General features: G+C 39.4%; 1 protein-coding gene across 1 annotated transcript in view; it reads left to right on the top strand.

The window, feature by feature from the left end:
• LOC136874526 (uncharacterized) overlaps positions 1 to 20,009 on the top strand; it is an 86,161-nt gene that overhangs the window by 50,331 nt on the left and 15,821 nt on the right. The window contains exons 3-5 of the mRNA XM_068227828.1: positions 7,258 to 7,333; positions 10,931 to 11,194; positions 19,377 to 19,551. Of these exons, the coding sequence (XP_068083929.1) occupies positions 7,258 to 7,333; positions 10,931 to 11,194; positions 19,377 to 19,551 (515 nt within the window). The remainder of the gene's footprint in view (positions 1 to 7,257; positions 7,334 to 10,930; positions 11,195 to 19,376; positions 19,552 to 20,009) is intronic.

Consider the following 20,009-nt stretch of genomic DNA (forward strand, 5'->3'; position numbering starts at 1 on the left):
ATTAACAATTATATTTTAACTGAGTATACCGCGCGATTCAGTCGCCCCTTAGAATGTAGTTTCATTCGAACCGCAATATTCCGTCATGAAAACATCTGCCCTACCGGTATGCTCACACAACACAACTGGATATCTTGGTATTTATCGCCTAACCATGATAAGATGCCTTTAATGCTCGTATTAAACACTGGAAATCATGCATGTGCCGTCTAGATCATATGAACCTGACACGCCGGCGAAACACTAAATTGATATTATAAACCTAATACATGCTATTAGCTACACCATGTTTTGTACGGAACCGCAGCATAGTTGGTAAAGGCACGGCGGAGAGGCTTATGTGTGAGGTGGGAGGGGTGAGTCCACGGCGAAGATTCCATGTAATTAAAATGTTCGTTTAATATGTTCCGCACGCAATGTATGATCAATACCCGCTTTCATGCAAATAGTGTGAGAATGAATGTGTTTGTGGCCCTAAGAAGAGCCGATTTGTTAGCAGGCTGGACACATACCGACGAGAAATATTAGAAACACAACTGCCCTGATAATGTTTTATTGCAGCAAATACTCGATGTGATGACCGTTTTGAATTATGCACATTCTGGCCCGGTGTCCAATAGATCGTCTTGGGCGCCGAAGAATTCTAGGTGTGATTGCTCGGCAGGCGTCCGTGATGAGTTGCCGGAGCTGGTCGGGATTTCCCGGCGCTTGAGTCTAAACGACGTTCTTCAAATGCCCCACAAGAAGAAGTCTAACGGCGTTAAATGCGATGATCTGGCGGACCATGGAACGGTATCCTCGTCCTATCCATTTCCCTGGCTGTTTCTCGTTCAGGTGGTTACGAACGGGTAAAGTCGAATGTGGCGGAGCTCGAACGTGTTGCAACCACATCTTCAAACGATCGTGCAAGGGCACATCCTCCAGCAGCAGTGGGAGTTCCTGACGCAGAATGTGCAGGTAGCGTGGGCCTGTCCAATGGCCGCCAATATTCCACACCACACATTAGCTCTCCATCGTACTTGATGGCGGCCAGTTACACCCAGTGATGATTGTCCGCAATCCAATAGTGCACGCTGTGGCGATTGACGTTCTCACACTCAAGATTAGTCCCAGAACAATATGTGCGATAAGAATTCTGCATCATTGTCCAGCCTGCCTAATAGATAGCCACCGACAGAACTCCATTCGAGTTTTGAAATTTATGTTCATGTAACATTCGCCAGATGGTCGTCTGTCTGGTGTTCACCTGTTGTGTAATCGTCCTTGTGCTCATGTGTAGATTATTACGAGCTGCCTTCAGAACTCCTATTATATTTCCACCCGATGTAACGGGTCTTCCGCGAACTGGTGACTGCTTGTAAATCACGCCTGTTGTTCAACACGGCGGAATGTCGTAGCAGCCGGGTTTCGCCTGTAGGGATACCGCTCCTGGTACAGACGTAGTACCTTGTCTTGCTTCCACATCAATGAGGAGCATGTCAACGTATTCCTCTGTGGAAAACATGCCGAATAACAGCAGAGATTACATTCAGGCCCTAACCAGCGAAGTATGCGCAGGGCACAAGGTGAATAACAGCGTCGTTCTACTGCTTGTATGTGGGCCTGTGTCTACGTATTCAAACATCATACCAATGCAAACATATTTGAACGACTCAGAGTTCGAACCGCTGATGGTACATTCCGTCGATTGCAAGGCTAACACCTAACCTCACCTGTTACGCTAAACTGCTGGGAACATGCTGGTATTACGACAAGAGTAGAGTACATATGCCATCCAGCTACGTGTTTAAGCCATTAATTACTACACTGTTACCTAGTTGTATGCATTGGTTGATTCCCTTCTTCGTTACACCCGGTCACGATGCACGACACATTAATAGAGTTACATGGTCAAAGGACGTCGCTACATGGTTTCAAGGCGTCATGTTTTGCGAGTGGACGATATAACCTGTCGGTACGGTTCAATCATGTGCAAAATGTGCTCACTGGACATTTTACCATACAGTATACCTGCAGAGGAGTAGCCACATTATAACCATGTCGGACGTTAGTTGGGATGCATAAAACAACATTGCAAGTGGCACTGATTCATACGGTATCATCAAATATTGCTCTATTCATTTTTTTTTAGATACAATATTTTCTTCTCGAATATGGTGAAGAAACAATTGCTACCACTACTTCAAAAGATATGTTCGCAATTCCATAATACACTGGCGGAAAATGAAATCTCAACACTCAGAAGATGTTAGTTCTGAGGAATACTTTTTAAGCCAAGCAATTTTCTAGGTAGCATATTTATTTGATTAAAATTTCTTGGTTACAGGTTCAAGCATGCACCAGAAGACATGTGACATAGTCGTAGATTTATAACAGTTGCATCTGCCACAAATTCGAATGCAAACGTGCTTGATTTGTGTCGTACAGGTATCGTATATCACTTTATGGGAAGGAGTTCTACGTCTTTTGCACTTGGTCAATCAAATCAGCAACGATTATTTCTGGTATTCGATAGCGCTTGATTCGTCGTCCCATAATGCCCCGTACGTTCTCAAAGGGCGAAATGTCTGGTGATCTCGCAGGCCAAGGCAACTGGTCGACACATTGTAGAGCACGTCGGGCGACAGCACTGATATGAGGCCGAGTGTTATCCTTTTGGAAAACATCCACTTGAACACTGAAAATGAGTGGGAGCACAATGGGTTAAACCGCCAATCAGAAGTACAAATCCTATGCCAAAGTACTTAGGATAACGACCAGAGTACTCCTGCTGTCGAAGGAAATCGCTCCCCAAACCATAATTCCTGGCGTAGGTCCAGTACGTCGGCGCAGCAGGCAGCCTAGTCCCGATCTTGCATTCGAGATATAGGGGTTCTAACGCCACTGTGGTAGCCCTGAAGATGGTTTCCGTGGTTATCAATTTTCAAACCAGGCAAATTCTGGGGATGTACCTTAATTATGGCCACGGCCACTTAATTTCCGCTCCTATCCCTTTCCCATCCCATCGTCGCCATGAAACCCATCTGTGTCGGTATGACATAAAACAACTTGTAAAAAACTAGCTCAAAGCTCTCACCTGGCACCTTTCTTGCCAACCTATGGCCATCACAGGCATCAAATACAACAGATCTCCTCTTGGCCCTCCACTGAGCTCTAGCTTGACACCACTGAAGACACTGATGGCAGTGATTCAGAGTTAGGGGCGTGAACGCTATAGATTGTCTGGCACGGAGTTGTCCCACAAGTAATCGATTTGTTACAGTTTACTGTGCCACTCTAGTGCCAACTGAAGCTCTAATGGCTGCTTCAGACAAAGTAAGAACCAGTATACCCATGCAGCGTTTACGGAGGTTTTCCCTCTCCGTAGAAACCCGTGTGCGGCCAGATCCTGACCTTGTTGCGACGGGGACTTCCCGTGGCAATTGTTGCCAATCCGGATGCACTGTATATACATCCCTGCCAAAACATTCTACATTATCGCGGAAAGGAATTCCATCTTTTAGTAGCTCTATTACACGGCCTCGTTCAAACCCAGTAATCTGCTCATACTGCCTTCTTCGTCTCCTTAAAGGCATATTTGACACACACCTACCTCAAAACGTCAACACCGGAAGATAACTACCACTCAGGAAGCTACGCCCAAGTTTGCCGTATGCATTTTCCTTATTTTCAGTAATTTTTTTTTCGATATTTGATTTTCATCACTGTTGAAAATATTTTAGTGAAATTTTCCAAATGCACTTAACTTATATAAGCAATATGTCCTAGTCTGATTTATTAGGTACCAGTTATTTCATCACAGATAATTTAGCGCAAGAATGTGCAGAATTGTAGTGAAGGATGATAATTAAGAAAAATATTGAGAAATATCCTATATAGTCCATTGGAAGTTTCACACTGTCGACGAGCTCCGCGGCGAACAGTCGCTGAATGACCTAAACCATCAGCTACCAAACGAGGCAACCAACAGGGCAGTTGCCTCAAACGGGGGGCTCCGCCACAGTTAAGCAGTATGGACGGTGAGGAGATCGCTAAAAACATAATAATAACACTTCATTTCGCGAACAGGAAAAAGGAATTGGACAGTAGATAATATTGTGTGCACCGCATGTTGCAAGAACACAATTCCGAAGGCATATTTCCCATCAAATTAGCAATTATGTTACCTCTCCTCATTCAAATTCTTCCAGATCCATGTCAGTGTAATGGGGACTTTCAAAATGCCTTGTAAATCTTCGCGGCTCTACGAGCGTAACATTCACGATAATCTGTAAAACTGATCACTTCGCAACACGGTAAAAAACAACAACAGATATCAATAGATATGTCAGCTCTCTTGAAGCTACAGTCTCTGAATTGTCCGCAATGTTTGAACGTGATTGCCATCAGTTTGTCTAATGGTCACTAGTCACCTCTGCATCGCCCGCTGCTTGCGCGCCTTTTGTCACGGTCGCCCTCATGTGGAACATCATAGTACGGTACCCATTTGGCACGGGCTCGTTCTAAGATCGGATACCGATGACCAGTTTTTCAGGGTATCGAACTGCTCCTAGTGATACGAGTAAAATGATCATGCAGGTATTCAATGATCAGTAGTAGTTACAGCTCAAACCTCACTTCGCTACAGTTTGTTTTTACAGGCAACGCATTAAAAAATCTAAACAGTGTTACATAAATTACAATGGATGTTCGCCAAGCTTGTAACATTTTGCTTGCAGTATCTGAGAAATCTGATTTTAGAAGACCGAATTAAGATGTAATAACAAAGATATAAGAGATGAGATCGGACAGTGTTTTGAAAATTGGCAAAATAGTGAAAATTTGTATGTCAAGCAACAGCAGAACAAGGGAAAATGAAATATTCAAAATGTGGAGCCTCCTATAACATGGATAGAAGTAGAAAATACCCTATAAACATGAGTAAAGTCAAGACTACAGGCATAGATAAGGTAAGCGCTGACATGAACAAGACTACTTGAGTACAAGGATTGCAATGGTTGTTTACAGTCCTAAACACCATTTGTAAAAAGTAAAAACTACCCAAAGAGTGAACTAATGGAGTCGTTTAATAAAGGAGATCGATGGAAACACAGCAACAACAGAGGAATCATTATTTTGTCTCATGGACTCAAAATAGGGGATGGATAGTTGGAGTGGTTTGAGACTAGGCAGGTTAATACAACAAGCAGCGCATTATCCCCACTTTTATTCATCATTGTTTTGGCTTCAATAATTAACATAGTTAAGAAACACAAAAATAGCTCTGAGTTTAAAGGTCATGCCTTTTCAGATGATGTGGTGACATAGGGTGATTGTGAGGCTGAAGTACAACAGAAGCTGAATGACTGGAATGCCATACTGAAGCAATCTGTCCTCAAGATAAGCGAGTCAAAAACGGCAATGTCGCTTGTGGGATCAAAGCTGTAACAAGTACGTCAGTTCCGTTATTTTGGCAGTGTAGTAACAACAGATAGCAAACCATCTGCAGGAATCACTAGTAGAGCACAGTTTTATCACCTTGTAGGAAAACTTATTTGGGTCTTTGGGATAAGCAAGTTCCATTAAGATCAAAATTAGTACTTTACAGAAGCTTTTTTGTATCAGTTACCACACACAGTCTGGAGACATGCATCACAACCAACAGAAATATCAGCAAACTGCAAGTAGTGATAATGAAGTTCTTAAGGACAACGACTTAGAAAACGAGTTGGAACACAAAAAGAAACGATAAAATACGCAATCTTGTCCAAATGAAACAATCCATAAGCGTGATCTGTGTCGAAGCCAGGCTGAAATAGTCTGGTAATCTCAAAATAATGGACCCACAAAGAAAAGCTAGGGTGCGGTTAGAGAAGGAAATCGAAGAAAATCAAAAGGTCGACCAAGGAAGAGATGGATCGATCAAATTAGAAGTAACCTAACTGAACGATGTCTCGATTTGCAGCAGGTCATGGAAGAAAACCTTTACATGGACAGAAGTAAATGAGGAGTGCTCATTCACTGCACCCTGGAAACTGGAGCTGGTTCAAGGTGTTAATGACGATAATGATGATGATGAAGCCCAAGTACATGGCGTTCGTACTCGTAGATCTAGAAAAGGCATTCGATAATGTTTACTGGACCAAGCTATTTGAGATTCTGGATGTGATCGGGATCAAATACCGAGAACGAAGAATTATCTACAATTTGTACAAAAGTCCGTCTGCAGTGATAATACTCGAGGGCACTGAAAAAGAAGCATCATTCCAGAAAAGAGTGAGGCAAGGCTGCAGTTTGTCACCCTCCTTCCATTTCAGTGTTTATATAGAACGGACATTAAGGGAAATCAAAGAGGAACTGGGAAAGAGACAAGACCCTGATATTTGCCGATGACATTGTTATTTTATCCGAAACTACAGAATATTGGAGAAGTTGCTGAATATTATGGACGAAGTGCTGGGTAATGAGTACAAGATGAAAATAAGTAAGTCCAAACCAAAGTAACGGAGTGCAGTCGAATGAACTCAGGTAATGCATGTAATTTTAGATTAGGAAATAAAGTTCTAACGGGAGTAGATGAGTGTTGTTACTTGGGTGATAAAATGACTAACAATGCAGAAGTAAGAAGGACATAAAATAAAGACAAGCACTAGCAAGGTAGACCTTTCTTAAGATACGAAATTTGCTCATTTCGAATATTGATACAGGAATTAAGAGGATGTTTCTGAAGACATTCGTCTGGAATGAAGTGAAACATGAACAATAACTAGCTAAGAAAGAAAGAGAATAGAAGCTTTTGAAATGTGGTGTTGTAAGAAAATACTGTATGTGAGATGGAGAGATCCAATGAAGGGATACTGAATCGAATTGGTGAGAGGAGATGTATTTGGCTAGATTTTGAGGAGAAGAAGAGATAGAATGATAGGACACATCTGAAGACACGCAAGTGTAGGCGGTAAGAACGGCAGTGGTAGACTAAGATATGAATATGACAAGCAGATTAGAGCATATGTAGGGTGCACTAGTTACAGAGAAATGAAATGGTTAGCACAGAATAGGCTGGCATGGAGAGCTGCATCAAACCAGCCTATGGACTAATGACAAAAGCAAAAAATATGAGATCAGGTACAAAATAATGGAGACAAAATTACCTAAATTTAAGACTGCATACAACATACAGTATATTGAACGAATGTAAATTTGGTAGATGACTTAGTGAGTCAATATAGAAGATTATATTCCAATATTTCCTAAAAAAACTATTTTATTTTATTTTAGATTACAGTCGAGAGAGGAGCTTGCAGTATTGATCGGCTTGCTGACCGTTCAGTCGCGTTAATCACTGCAGAAAAAGGTAAAGCAATTTAAATAAAATTATAATTTTGCCTGTGCAAATCAAACATTTGTTACATGTTTCTTTTACATCTTGCAGGTGGTGTTGAAAGTATGTTCAGTTCTATATTTGCCTGTGTGTTAGTTTGTGTCGACATAGGGGGAAAACGACGTATTATTTCATTAGCAAATAATAGCGTAGCAACTTTAAGGGTACGTTTAGTAATGTCGAATAGTGGAGATGAGTAACAGCGAAGGGATAGAGCACTCACATCCCATTCAGTGTAATGTAAATGTCTCCGCTGATATGAAATGCTTCTGTAAACTGTACACAATAAAAATAGTTTTAACTGTAATTCCCCATCTTTTATTATTGATATGATTTTACCGTAATAAGGGAGATACAGTATTCGTATTGTTACATTTTTTTACAAACTTGCTGCTACTACCTGAAATATTAGTTCTCTTAATTCTACTTCATGTTAAAATTTAACTATTTCTACTTGTGGCGGGAGAAATATTAGTTCTATCTAAAACTATAAATAAAATTATGTAAAGCGTGTGTCATATACGTTATCTACATCTTCAATCCTATCTTAGTTCAATCGATTCTTATTCTTCATCTACTGATTTTCCCACACTTGTGGAGTCGCGGAGTGAGCCTCGTCGCACATGTGGACTTGGCTCTGTTTCACGTCCGGTTGCCCTTCATGACACCGACCCTATGTGTAGGGATGTAATCACTATTGTTTGTTCCTGTGGAGATTGGTATTTTGGTGTGTTGTCTGAATACGAAGAGGAGAGTGTTGGGACAAATACAAACAGCCAGTCCCGGGCCCTGAAGAATTAATTACACGCGATTAAAATCCCCGACCCTGTCGGGAACCGGACCCGGGACCCTCTGAACCGAAGGCCTCAACGTTGACCGTTCAGCCAAGGGGTAGGTCATTTGATCTCAAACGATTCAGCTTCCAATATTTTAATGTTTGATTGGCAGGAATACTGGGTATTTCCAATATTCTTTAAAATCTCTCGTTCTAATTTTGAAAAATACATTGTTTTTGAATTTTCTTTTAGCCAGGATAAGACATTACTATATTTCTTTCTGGACCCGTGTGATCTGTCGCTCATCATGAGCTGATAGTAATTCCATGGATAAATAAAATAAACTGTAATATCCGATACTTCATGACTCAATTGTATTGTACTCTATCCGTTATAAATAACATAGATATTCACGAATTTCGATCAATTAATCGACAGTAACATTACATTAAATGAGATGTGTGTGCTCTATTCCTTCCGCTGTTACTCATCTCTACTAATCGACATTACTAAATTTTGTATAACAACTAACCTGTATAATCTAATAACTCCTAGTCGGAAGACAACAAAATATGATGATTTAAGATATCATATTCTCCGTCAGTCAGAAATCAATCAATCAATCAATCAATCAATCAATCAATCAATCAATCAATCAATCAATCAATCAATCAATCAATCAATCAATCAATCAATCAATCAATCACCACTGATATCCATTTAGGGCAGTGTCCCTGGTATCATATTCCCTATCAGTTGTTTACATAATCTTTTCTTAAATCATTTCAAACAAGTGAAAAATTAATCGATCATCTCGTTTGGTAAATTATTTCAGTCCCTTATTACTACTCTTCTGAACGAATATTTGCTCCAATTTGTCCTCTTGAATTCCAACTTTATCTTCATAGTTTCTTGCTATTTTTAAAAACACCTCTCATATCTCGTCTACTCATGTCATTCCACGTCATCTCTTCACTCACAGCTCGGAATGCAAAGCTTAGTCGAACAGCTCGTCTCCTCACTTCCAAGTCTTCCAGCTCAAAGTACACAACAACTTCTTGACATTGCTCTCTTGTCGGAAATCACGCTGAACAATTCGTGTTGCTTTTCTTTGAGTTATCCACCTCTCCAATCAGGTAATTCTAGTGAGGGTCCCACACACTGAAACCAAACTCTAATTGTGGGATTACACACCCTCTACTTTACATCCTTTCTACCGGGCGAGTTTGCCGTGCGGTTAGGGACGCGCAGCTGTGTGCTTGTATCCGGGAGATAGTGGGTTCGAACCCCACTGTTGGCAGCCCTGAAATGGTTTTCCGTTTCCCATTTTTTCACCAGGCAAATGCTGGGGCTGTACCTTAAATAAGGCCACGGCCGCTTCCTTCCTATTCCTAAGCCTTTCTTCTCTCATTGTCACCATAAGACCTATCTGTGACGGTGCGACGTAAAGCAAATAGAAAAAAAATCCTTACTGAAACACATACATGAATCCTTTAGATTCAAAACACTCGAAGGACAATTGAAAACGTTTAACATGAATTTTACAATATTATACATATATTTAAGTATATTATATTTTTACTTATAATTGCGTCTGGATCCCACTGTGCATGTTCCGATAACAGGCATTGTACAGTATCATTTACAATAAAAGTGACTCCCTCAACAATTTATGAAAGTGGACATAGGAGATTTCGAATCTAGAGCAGGCCTATTCAAATACCTTCATAACCTCATGAAGAAATATGTAACCATTATTTACAATCAGTTTGAGGGATTAGCCCAATTAATATTATCCCTCCCTTGCAGTAATCTACATGAGGTACTTTAGCACCATCAACACAGTAACTGAAATTGAGGGGATTTTTCCTGTTTGTGAAAGTCACAATCTGACTTTTCACCACGTTTAACTTCATACTATTGCCTGCTGTCCAACTTACAACATTGCTGAAGTCTGCAGTCGTTCACATCTCATAACTTACTGTATTAAAACTCTATACAGTAAAACATTAACTGCATAAAGCGAGTTCAGTTCTTTACTCATATCATTTAAACATATAAATAAAAGAGTCCAACGTAAGAACCTTCATGAATGAGTCACTTAATCTAATTTTCTGAGTTCTATTTTCTAGAAATCTATCCACCCATTCAATCACTCGTTTTGCTAGTCCAATAGCACTTGTTTTCGTCAGCAGACTCCCATGAACTGCCCTATCAAGACCTTAGGTAAGTCAATACCGATACAGGCAATTTAACCTCCTGAATCTAAAATACTGTATCCGGTATATTCTAGCTGGAAACCTACAAGTTGAGCCTCAATCGAATAACTTTCCTTAAACCCAAAATGTCTTCCATCAACAAGTTAGTAATTTCGCAAACATGTCTAATATAATCAAAAGTAATTATTTCCCAGAGTGTGCATGCAGCTCATGTCAAACTGACTGGCCTGTAATTATCCGCCTTATGTTTATCACCCTTCCCTTTGTACACAGCAACAATATGGAACACAAATATTCAGCATTTGTATTACAGATTACCTGCAAGGTTAGCTGCTTGTGTGATGCTGAGTGTGGTTACACTCGTTGTTAAAGATTCCACAGTATGTGTTTCTATCATCCTGTATTCAATATTTTGGATGGCCTACGGGCTGAATGCCCTGATTTATAACTCACATAAACAACTTCTTAGTCGGTAAGATACCCAAATTCCTGCCATGTGCTTTACCAATGCATTTCAGCTAGCACTCGTTAACTTTATGGAAGTTAGCACCCTTATTTGATTTGTGTTGTTTCAGCCAAGCCTTCGGCTGATGGTTACGAACTCTTCCCGGCTGTTGGCTCCTACTACAAGCACCACACAGTGAGCAGAACCTGGGAGGAGGCCCGCTATGTTTGTGAACAAGAGGGGGCACACCTCGCCATCATCAACTCAGAAGAAGAAGCGAATATTTTATCTGATATATTCAAGCGCTCCCCTAAAATCCCCAATGTTCAGTGGGATTTTGCCTTCATTGGATATCATGATCTTTACGACGAAGGCAACTACCTGACAATCTTTGGTGAGAAACTACTATTACACTTAAGATATGATTTGATTTTACGATGATGATTATTATAAAGTAATAATAATAATAATAATAATAATAATAATGATAATGCACGTCCACACGCGCAAGGATTAGGCCCTACAATACAATGATCAAACCTGAATTCCTATACAACAGCGAAACGCTGCTACTCAACAGAAAATGGAGATCTGGAGAACATTCTGAAGAAAGAACGAAAGTTCAGGAGGAATATTTATTTTTGGTCCAATAAAAAATCTGAAAACGGATACTGACTGAATTCCTTTAAAACAACAGAAAAAAACTGTCCAAGGTGGCAGTAGATATTAGAAAACGAAGATTGGAATTTATGGACACGTTCAAACACTCCCAACAACAAGGCTTTCACACGAGATCATGACATACTACAGAAAATTGAAGATTCTACCATGGATCCAAGAAGTAAAAAACGACCTGGATAAGGCCTATATAGATATATAAGACAGAAATATGTTCAGTAAAATAGTAAACAGATGGGTAGTACAGCCAAAGAGTGAAGTTCTAAGGAAACAAGGAACCAAGTAGACTGAGGAAAGTAAGACAGCCCACGGAGTAAAAATAAAATTCATGTGGAAGACCAGAAAGGTGAGTCATAAAAGCACTGCGTGATCCAACAGGGTCCATTCGCCAGTAATAATATAATATTAATATTGATAATAATAATAATAATAATAATAATAATAATAATAATAATAATAATAATGGAGGCATATTTCCCAACTTATGTAAAATCCTTACCCTTGTGTTTTGTCCTCCATTTCAGCCAATGTGCGTTCTGGATCGTCTCCTCTATGTAGAACCGTAGACACCTATGTGGGCGAGTTGTTATCGGGTGAGACCGGCCAGTACGTAACCACAACACGTGCAGAACATATGAGAAGTTCCGAAAGAGAACGGCGAACGTGGCAGTGGTCGATAATTGTTTTTATTTTACCTCGAGGTAGCTGAGATCATCCTCTATAACACTAGGTTGACAAAAGCAGATAAACTCGCCCTTACTACATCTAAAATAGCTGTTGTTTCGAAAGCTACAGGTAAAATTGGGACGGCGAACGAATCCCCAGCCGGCAGCTTCTGAACCCAAAACGTGGCCCGCCCAAGTGATAATGATGGTCGCCGGTCGGTTTCTTTCCTCTGGACACAAGGGGCGCGTGTCGTTTACAAGGCAAGTGAGCCCTGTCAAGAGCATGGTTGACATATTTTGCGGCCTCCACATTACTGCAAGAAGTTAAGAGAAAAACAATACACTTCACAAATAATAATGAATGAAGCAAACATTACAAGACTTTCAAACAGCGATCAAAGCACGTGCGAATTGTTGGAGCTGAAAACAGATTCTGGTGTACATTAAAATAAGAGGCGCAGTGGCAAGAGAGATAAGAGGATTTCTGTCGTGGAACAAGAACTTTCGTTTGTGAGCCCACTACCGTCATAAATCAGCCCCTGCTGCGCAAGCGAGGGTCCAGGCGGTCAAACGAAAGGCGTTTTGTTTGCAGCCGACTGTGGATCAGTTAACTGTCCCGACTATACTGTATAGCGTGTGACAAATTCATAATGCTCATATTGCTCCGCAAGAGTAGGGGGAGCACACCAACGGGCCGTCTCCAAACTTAACAGTTGATCACGCAACCACCCTTGTAACAAACCAAACACAGTAATGTATTCGTAGTAAGTTGTTAAAAGCAACAACCAAAATAAAAATCAGCCTGGCATACCTACCTATTATTTCCCGACCGAGTAAGTTGGCCATGGGGTTAGGGCCGTACAGTTATGGACTTGCATTCCGGAGATAGCAGGCTCGAACGCCACGGTCAGCATTCCTAGCCCTTTCGTATCCCATCGTCGCCATAGCACCTGTCTGTGTCGGAGCGACATAAAGCAAATTTATATATATATACATATATACACATAGGGTTATTCACCTAACATGTTACACGCAAATAACTTCTAAACCATTAAAAATATCAACATTCTGTTTTCATATTCGTAAATGGTACGCAGGGTCTTGTAAAATAACGTGCTACGTAGTCTCATGAGGTGATTAAAAACCGAGATATTGATACTAACTCCATATTTTTAAATGGAACGGCACAAATTTACATAACTGATTTAAAAGTTAATCTGCGTACAAGTTCAAATATGTAAGTATCTTCAAAATTGGACAATTACTTTTTGAGATATAAATAAGAACAACATGCGCTGTTTTGCATGCCGCATCAGTCGGCGTGAAGTCGAGCAAGGACATATTGAGGCGCAAGCTGCTTCCTGGCCTTGATTCCAGCCACAGAACGGATACCAGGCATGTACTGTAAACATAATGTGATGTTCCGTAACATACCCTGGATGTCAAAGTTATTGTATGACTGGCGAACACACAACGGGGAAGGGAGATTAAAGTTGTATTATTTTGTTTTGACATGTAATAGGCTGCGCTCAGTTTAGCGTGGTTTTTTTTTTCTGACGGATGGGAATGGGAAGGATTTGGAAAGAAAGTCGGCCGTGGCCGATCACAAAGTTACCTATCCGGTATTTGCCTGGTGTTCAACATGCGACAACATGAAAATCAGTGTCAGGTTGGACGAGGCAGGACTCGAACCTACGCTCTCCAGAATGCACGCTACTACAGTCAAGCTGGAGCTCTGCGGAGATTAATGCGTGTAAAATAAAACATAAGTAATAGTGTTGCTGCTATCTCACCACGATCAGCTCTGAACATTTTCTTTTCTAGAAGGAGCTCTTCCGGTGTTTTGTGTTATGTTTATTTCTCAACTCATAGAGTAGTATGAACTGTACACTAAAACTATTGACAATTATAGCTTTCGTTATGTTCCTCTCAAGGCAATGTACTTATTTTATTCGTTCTAAACACATCAACCCTTTCTGTCCTGTCATGTGTTCGCCTGTCATACACACTTTGCAAACCCATCACATGTGTACGAGGTGCTTACATGCCTGATACCCATCCTGTGGCTGAACTCACTCCCAGGAAACTGCTTGCGCCTCAATATGTCCTTTCCTGACTTCACACCGTCTGATGCGGTATGCAAAACAGCACATGCTGTTCTTATTTATATCTCAAAGAGTAATTATCCAATTTTGAAAATACTTGCATATTTGAACTTGTACGCAGATGAACTTTTAAATAAGCTGTATAAATTTGTGCCGTTCAATTTAAAAGTATGGAGCTAGTATCAATATCTCGGTTTTTAATCACCCCATGAGACTAAGTAGCACGACATTTTACAATACCCTGAGTACCATTTACGAATATGAAAACACAATGCTGATATCTTTAATGGTTTAGAAGTTATTTGCGTGTAACATGTTAGTTGAATAACCCTGTATATATATACTAGCAAGATACCCGTGCTTCACTGCAGTACAGTATTATACTGAAAGTTGTAATTGAATGCTTAACATTTTATATATAATCCGCTAAATTTCGCTATCTGACGGCAAAGTTCCTCCCATTTTTCAGTCCTTCTTTCCAGCAATCGATTTCGTACTTTCCGCGATAGCTCCAGGTATTTCGACCGGTAAGTTGGGTCCCTAAATCTTTGCATCTTTTCCTATAAGCATTTTTATATGAATCAAATCCTTGAGGAGATCCGGCGTGGTGTCGTCTTGGGTGCCTTGGCAGTACTGAACCCACGGCCGGACTGCACTCGTAGTCATTACCTAGCCAGGACCCGTTTCCAGCGCGGACAGCACATTTTGACGACGGTCCAGAACATTATTATTATTATTATTATTATTATTATTATTATTATTATTATTATTATTATTATTATTATTATTGTTATTATTATTATTATTATTATTATTATTATTATTATTATTATTATTATTATTATTATTATTATTATTATTATTATTATTGATGTTCTGGACCCCACATCAAAATGCAAGACCGCTACTTGGCGGTAAAATACATCTGCTGCCATTGTCATTTCTGACAATGTGACCAGCACCATTGTCGCGCGTAGGCAAGTGCGCGGGATTTCTGGAGACACGAATGATATACTTCCGTGCATTATTGACCTTATTTTCGAGGTGAACAAATGCACAGTCAATGTTTATTTCAAATGTGTTTAAATTTTATTTATATGCCAGGATAATCTATTGTAATCAAACTTTAAGTCCTCCATAGGAAAATATGGCTCTTGAAATCGAACCCAGGAAAGATTTAAAATGATCGGTTTATGTTCAGAATCAAGTACATTGTGAACAACAAAATCAATTGGTCTCAACTCCTTTTTCACCCCACCGTCGGTAAGTTGATTTCCCCCCCCCCCCCCCCCAACAAAAAGAAGGCGTGTTTCTTTACGTTTAAAGGAGATTCCAATTACCAATTTTCACGCCTGTTACCTTCAATTTTGAGATATAAGTATCCCCTTAAAAATAATTCAATATTTCCCCTTCCTTTCACACTCCCCACCCCATAAGTGAATTTTCCTGGAAAAATACTTGTTTCTCTATTAGTAAAGGATCTTCTAAATACCAATTATCACGACTGTAACATTTATTCAGTTTTTGAGATATGTGTCTTCATAAAAGGTATTCAACTCCTTTTAACCCCCGCCCCAAGATGATTCCCCCCCCCCAAATGCGTTTTTCTTTGTTTTTAAAGGAGATTCCAATACCAATTTTCACGTCTGTAACAACATTAGTTTTTATTAGATGTAAGTATCCTCACACAATTAATTCAATTAATTTTTCATTTCTTGCACCCCACCCCTTCATTGGATTTCCTGAAATCAAAGGAATACGTGTTTCTTTATTTTAAAGCGGATTCCAAATACCGATTTTGATGTCTACAACATCTTTCGTTTTAGAGATAATAGTATCTTCATACAAAGAACTAATTTTCAATTCCCCCCACCCCTTTAAGTGGATTTCCGAAAACAAAAATACATATTTCTTTATTTTTAAAGTAGATTCCAAATACCAAATTTCACGTGTGTAAAATCTTCAGGTTTTAAGATATCAGTATCCTAATAAAAATTAATTCAATCCCATATTCAGTCATTTTTACCCCCACCCCAAGTGGCTTTTCCGAAAACAAAAATGCATGTTCTTTTATTTTTACTAGAGAAAAAAGTACCACTTTCACTTCCGTAACATGTTATTAAAATTATAAAATCCTTTTATTTACAACCACCTATTCAATACAATACACTTTTTTATTACGACATTGTTATTCTTTTAATATGAGGACATTATTTGATCATTTTTAAACTCAGGGCCCTCATCTAGTCTTTGTACATTAACGGCTGATGATGTTCGCTATGCCGAACGAAACATGTCAAATTAAAAAAAAGGATTTTATAATTTTAATATATTAACTTCAAAACGGTTCTATTATGAGATTTATTACAGGTAACTTGTGTAACAAGTTATGTTTTTGAGTTAATTGTTTTTATTGTAACTCCAGGTAGCTGAGATCATCCCCTAACACTAGCTTGACAAAAGCTGATGTGCTTGCCCTTACTACATCGAAAATAGCTGTTGTTTCGAAAGCTACAGGTAAAGTAGGGACGGCGAACGAATCCCCAGCCGGTAGCTTCTGATCCCAAAACGTGGCCGGCTCAAGTGATTATGAGGGTCGTCGGTCGGTTTGTTTCCTCTTTTTACTTCCCCTTAAGTGGAGTTTCCAAAAACAAATCACCTATGTTTCTTTACTTTTACAGGAGATTCCAAATACCAGTCTTTACGTCTGTAGCATTTTACGTTTTTGAGACGTATTGTAGATATATTATTTCAAAAAATTCACCCCAATTGTCACTGCTGTTTAACCCCCATTAATTGGATTTTCCAAAAATAAAAAATTACGTGTTTCATTATTTTTAAAGGAGATCCCAAATAGTAATTTTTCAGGTCTGTAATATATTCAGTTTCTGAGATATAAATATTCTCATTAAAGGTATTCAGCCGCTTTTTCACACTTTTTTCACCTCTCCTATAGGGATTTCCTGAAAAAACTACGTGTTTCTTTATTTTTAAAGGAGATTCTAAATACCAATTTTTACTCTGTAAACTTTTAAAGGTTTGAGATGTAGATACACTCGTCTTAAAAAATTCACCCCGCTTTTCACCCTCCCCCCATTAATTGGATTATCCAAAAACAAAAGAAGCGTGTTTCCTTATTTTTAAAAGAGATCCCAAATACCAATTTTTAGGCCTGTAATATCTTCAGTTTCTGAGATATAAGTACCCTCATTAAAGGTATTCATCACTTTTCACCCTTTTTCACTTCTCCTATTGGTATTTTCCGAAAAAAATACGTGTTTATTTATTTTTAAAGGAGATTCTAAATGCCAATTTTTACATTTGTAAACATGTAAAGTTTTGAGATACAGATGCACTCATTTTAAAATTTACCCCCCATTTTAACCCCCTTAGCTACGGAATATCGAAAAATCCTCCCTTAGCGAGCACCTAAATTGTAATATAAATGTCACCAAAATTTCATTTCTTTATGTCCAGTAGTTGATGAATCCGTCAGTCAGTCAGGACATGTTCTTTTGTAAATATAGATATACACATATATATTATTTCCAATTATTCAATAAATTCTGTGGCTTTATTTGCTCTGATTACAACCCTAATGATACCTTAATAATGTAGTATATGATCAATAATTAAATAAATGTGTCCATATCTCAGTTTACGGAGTGTTATTATTTTAAGGAGATGTCAGTGGCAGATTCGCCATTCTCTTCCGGAACGCCTCATATGAGACGCACACATCTCCAGCACCTCTAGAATTAAATTATAATCGAACACACAGCACACTGTGGCATTCCATCTTGTTCGATAGAAACAAACTACTAGCCTCAAACCATCACTTTCACAACAGAAAAATTAGAGAAGCCAGAAGAACTACTGAAAAAGGACCCTCACGAATAACTTCTATAGAGACGAGATTTACGGCTATCTAATATCTCGATAGCAGTACGAAGAGGACAAGAAGAACCTAGCACCATCTAGAGGATAGCATCTTGACTGTACAGTTTGACATCCGAGCATAAACCCTCCTGTCTTTCTCTGCGCCATAAGTCTGCCTTGACATGACGTGGCTCGACACCCCGAAGCGCCAAGCACATCATCATTAGATCTGGCCTCGAATGTCTAAGAAGCAACGATACCACTTATGTCGACAGTGAACCTACCGTCTGCAAAGGACCACCTGTGGTACTGAGGATAGATGTCCTCCCCGATTTCAGTCTCTTTTAAGACGGATCGGGCGTGCGAGTTCCTGTTGAGGGGTCCACATGGCCCGTCGATCATGGTTGTCTTGACAATTTCATGGAGGCCTGCGTCGACTTTGGGGTCGGATACCTCAACACTGACGACCATGATATTACATTGAAGCCTTACCTCGTCTTCCAGCCACAGGTGAATGTTAACTTGGGGAGTCCCCTTTTCTATCATTCCACAGAAGACATGTGACAGTGACATCTGGTAGGGCTAATGACATTTCCCTTAGTGAGGAACTTCAACATTCGCTTGACTTTCAAATAGAAAACCAGTTACTGTGCTCGAAAGCTGCAGTCGCATAAGTGCGGCCAGTATTCAGTATTCGGGAGATAGCTGGTTCGAACCCCACTGTTGGTAGCCCTGAAGATGGTTTTCCGTGGTTTCTCATTCTCACACCACTGAGTCGGTCCGACGTAAAGCAACTTGTAAATAAAATAAAAGAACACCAGTGCTATTTTGTCATGTCTATCTCGAATGTTCTGACCTTGATTCACGAAAATTTCATTTCAGATTTCACGTAAATGTAATGAAAAGAACGCACGTATGTCATAGCATTTTTCATCCTTACCATGGGGCAAAATCTCTGTAAATTAATCACTTAAAAAACCTGTGACTGATAACGAATTTTATTATTTCATAAAGAATTAATTCACCGTCACGGATAAGGCTTTTCTTCAAAACCATTATGTTTAAGACTTTTAATTTGCTTTGTACTATCTTAGTCATAGAACTACTTTTCTATTATTTTCGATATATAAACATCCATTAATGATTCGATCTTTGACTGTACTTCATTTAAGCAATATATTTTATTTTATCACAAGACAAGACCGGTGAAAGTTCATTAAAGTGAATTTCGGATGTTTTCAATTTTCAGGCGAGCCACTAGCTAGTTTGGGTTTTGGACGCATTTGGAAAGCAGGTGAGATAAACAATTTGTGGCAGAATGATGTGAACTCAGGAGAAGACTGTGGCTCAGTGCATCGTAATGGAGGACTAAATGATCTCTTCTGTGAAATACGCCACTCTTTTTTCTGCGAAAAGGAACTTGGGTAAGTATATATATAAAACTCAACATCAGTCTGTTTGTATTCATGTACGTATCACTGTTCCATTATAAGAGGAGAACCGCTGTTTTAATGTGGATTCCGCTGTTCTTGCCTAGAGGACTAGGAATGGTTTCGCGTATCAAATATTGTAATATGATGATAGGAAGCAGAACAGAAAAGGTTTATGGGGAACAACTCTCAGGAGGTAACGGCATACGAGTACTTTCTCGGATTAGGCTGCCCAAACCGTTGAAGATGTCCATAAGCTTTAAGTACAAGAACTGTAGATCATAAGAATGGTTTACAACGAATCCGAGGGAATTCACACCAATCTTTAAAGGTTTGCCCATATTAATATCAGAAACTCTCGCTAGGTCCTAGAAAGGCTTTCACGAGGCACGGCTTGAACACGTACTTGGCTTCCACTGCCTAAACTGTTAAGTCACAAACTCCATGCATAA

Source organism: Anabrus simplex, chromosome 5, assembly GCF_040414725.1.
Source record: "Anabrus simplex isolate iqAnaSimp1 chromosome 5, ASM4041472v1, whole genome shotgun sequence".
Classification (NCBI taxonomy): domain Eukaryota; kingdom Metazoa; phylum Arthropoda; class Insecta; order Orthoptera; family Tettigoniidae; genus Anabrus; species Anabrus simplex.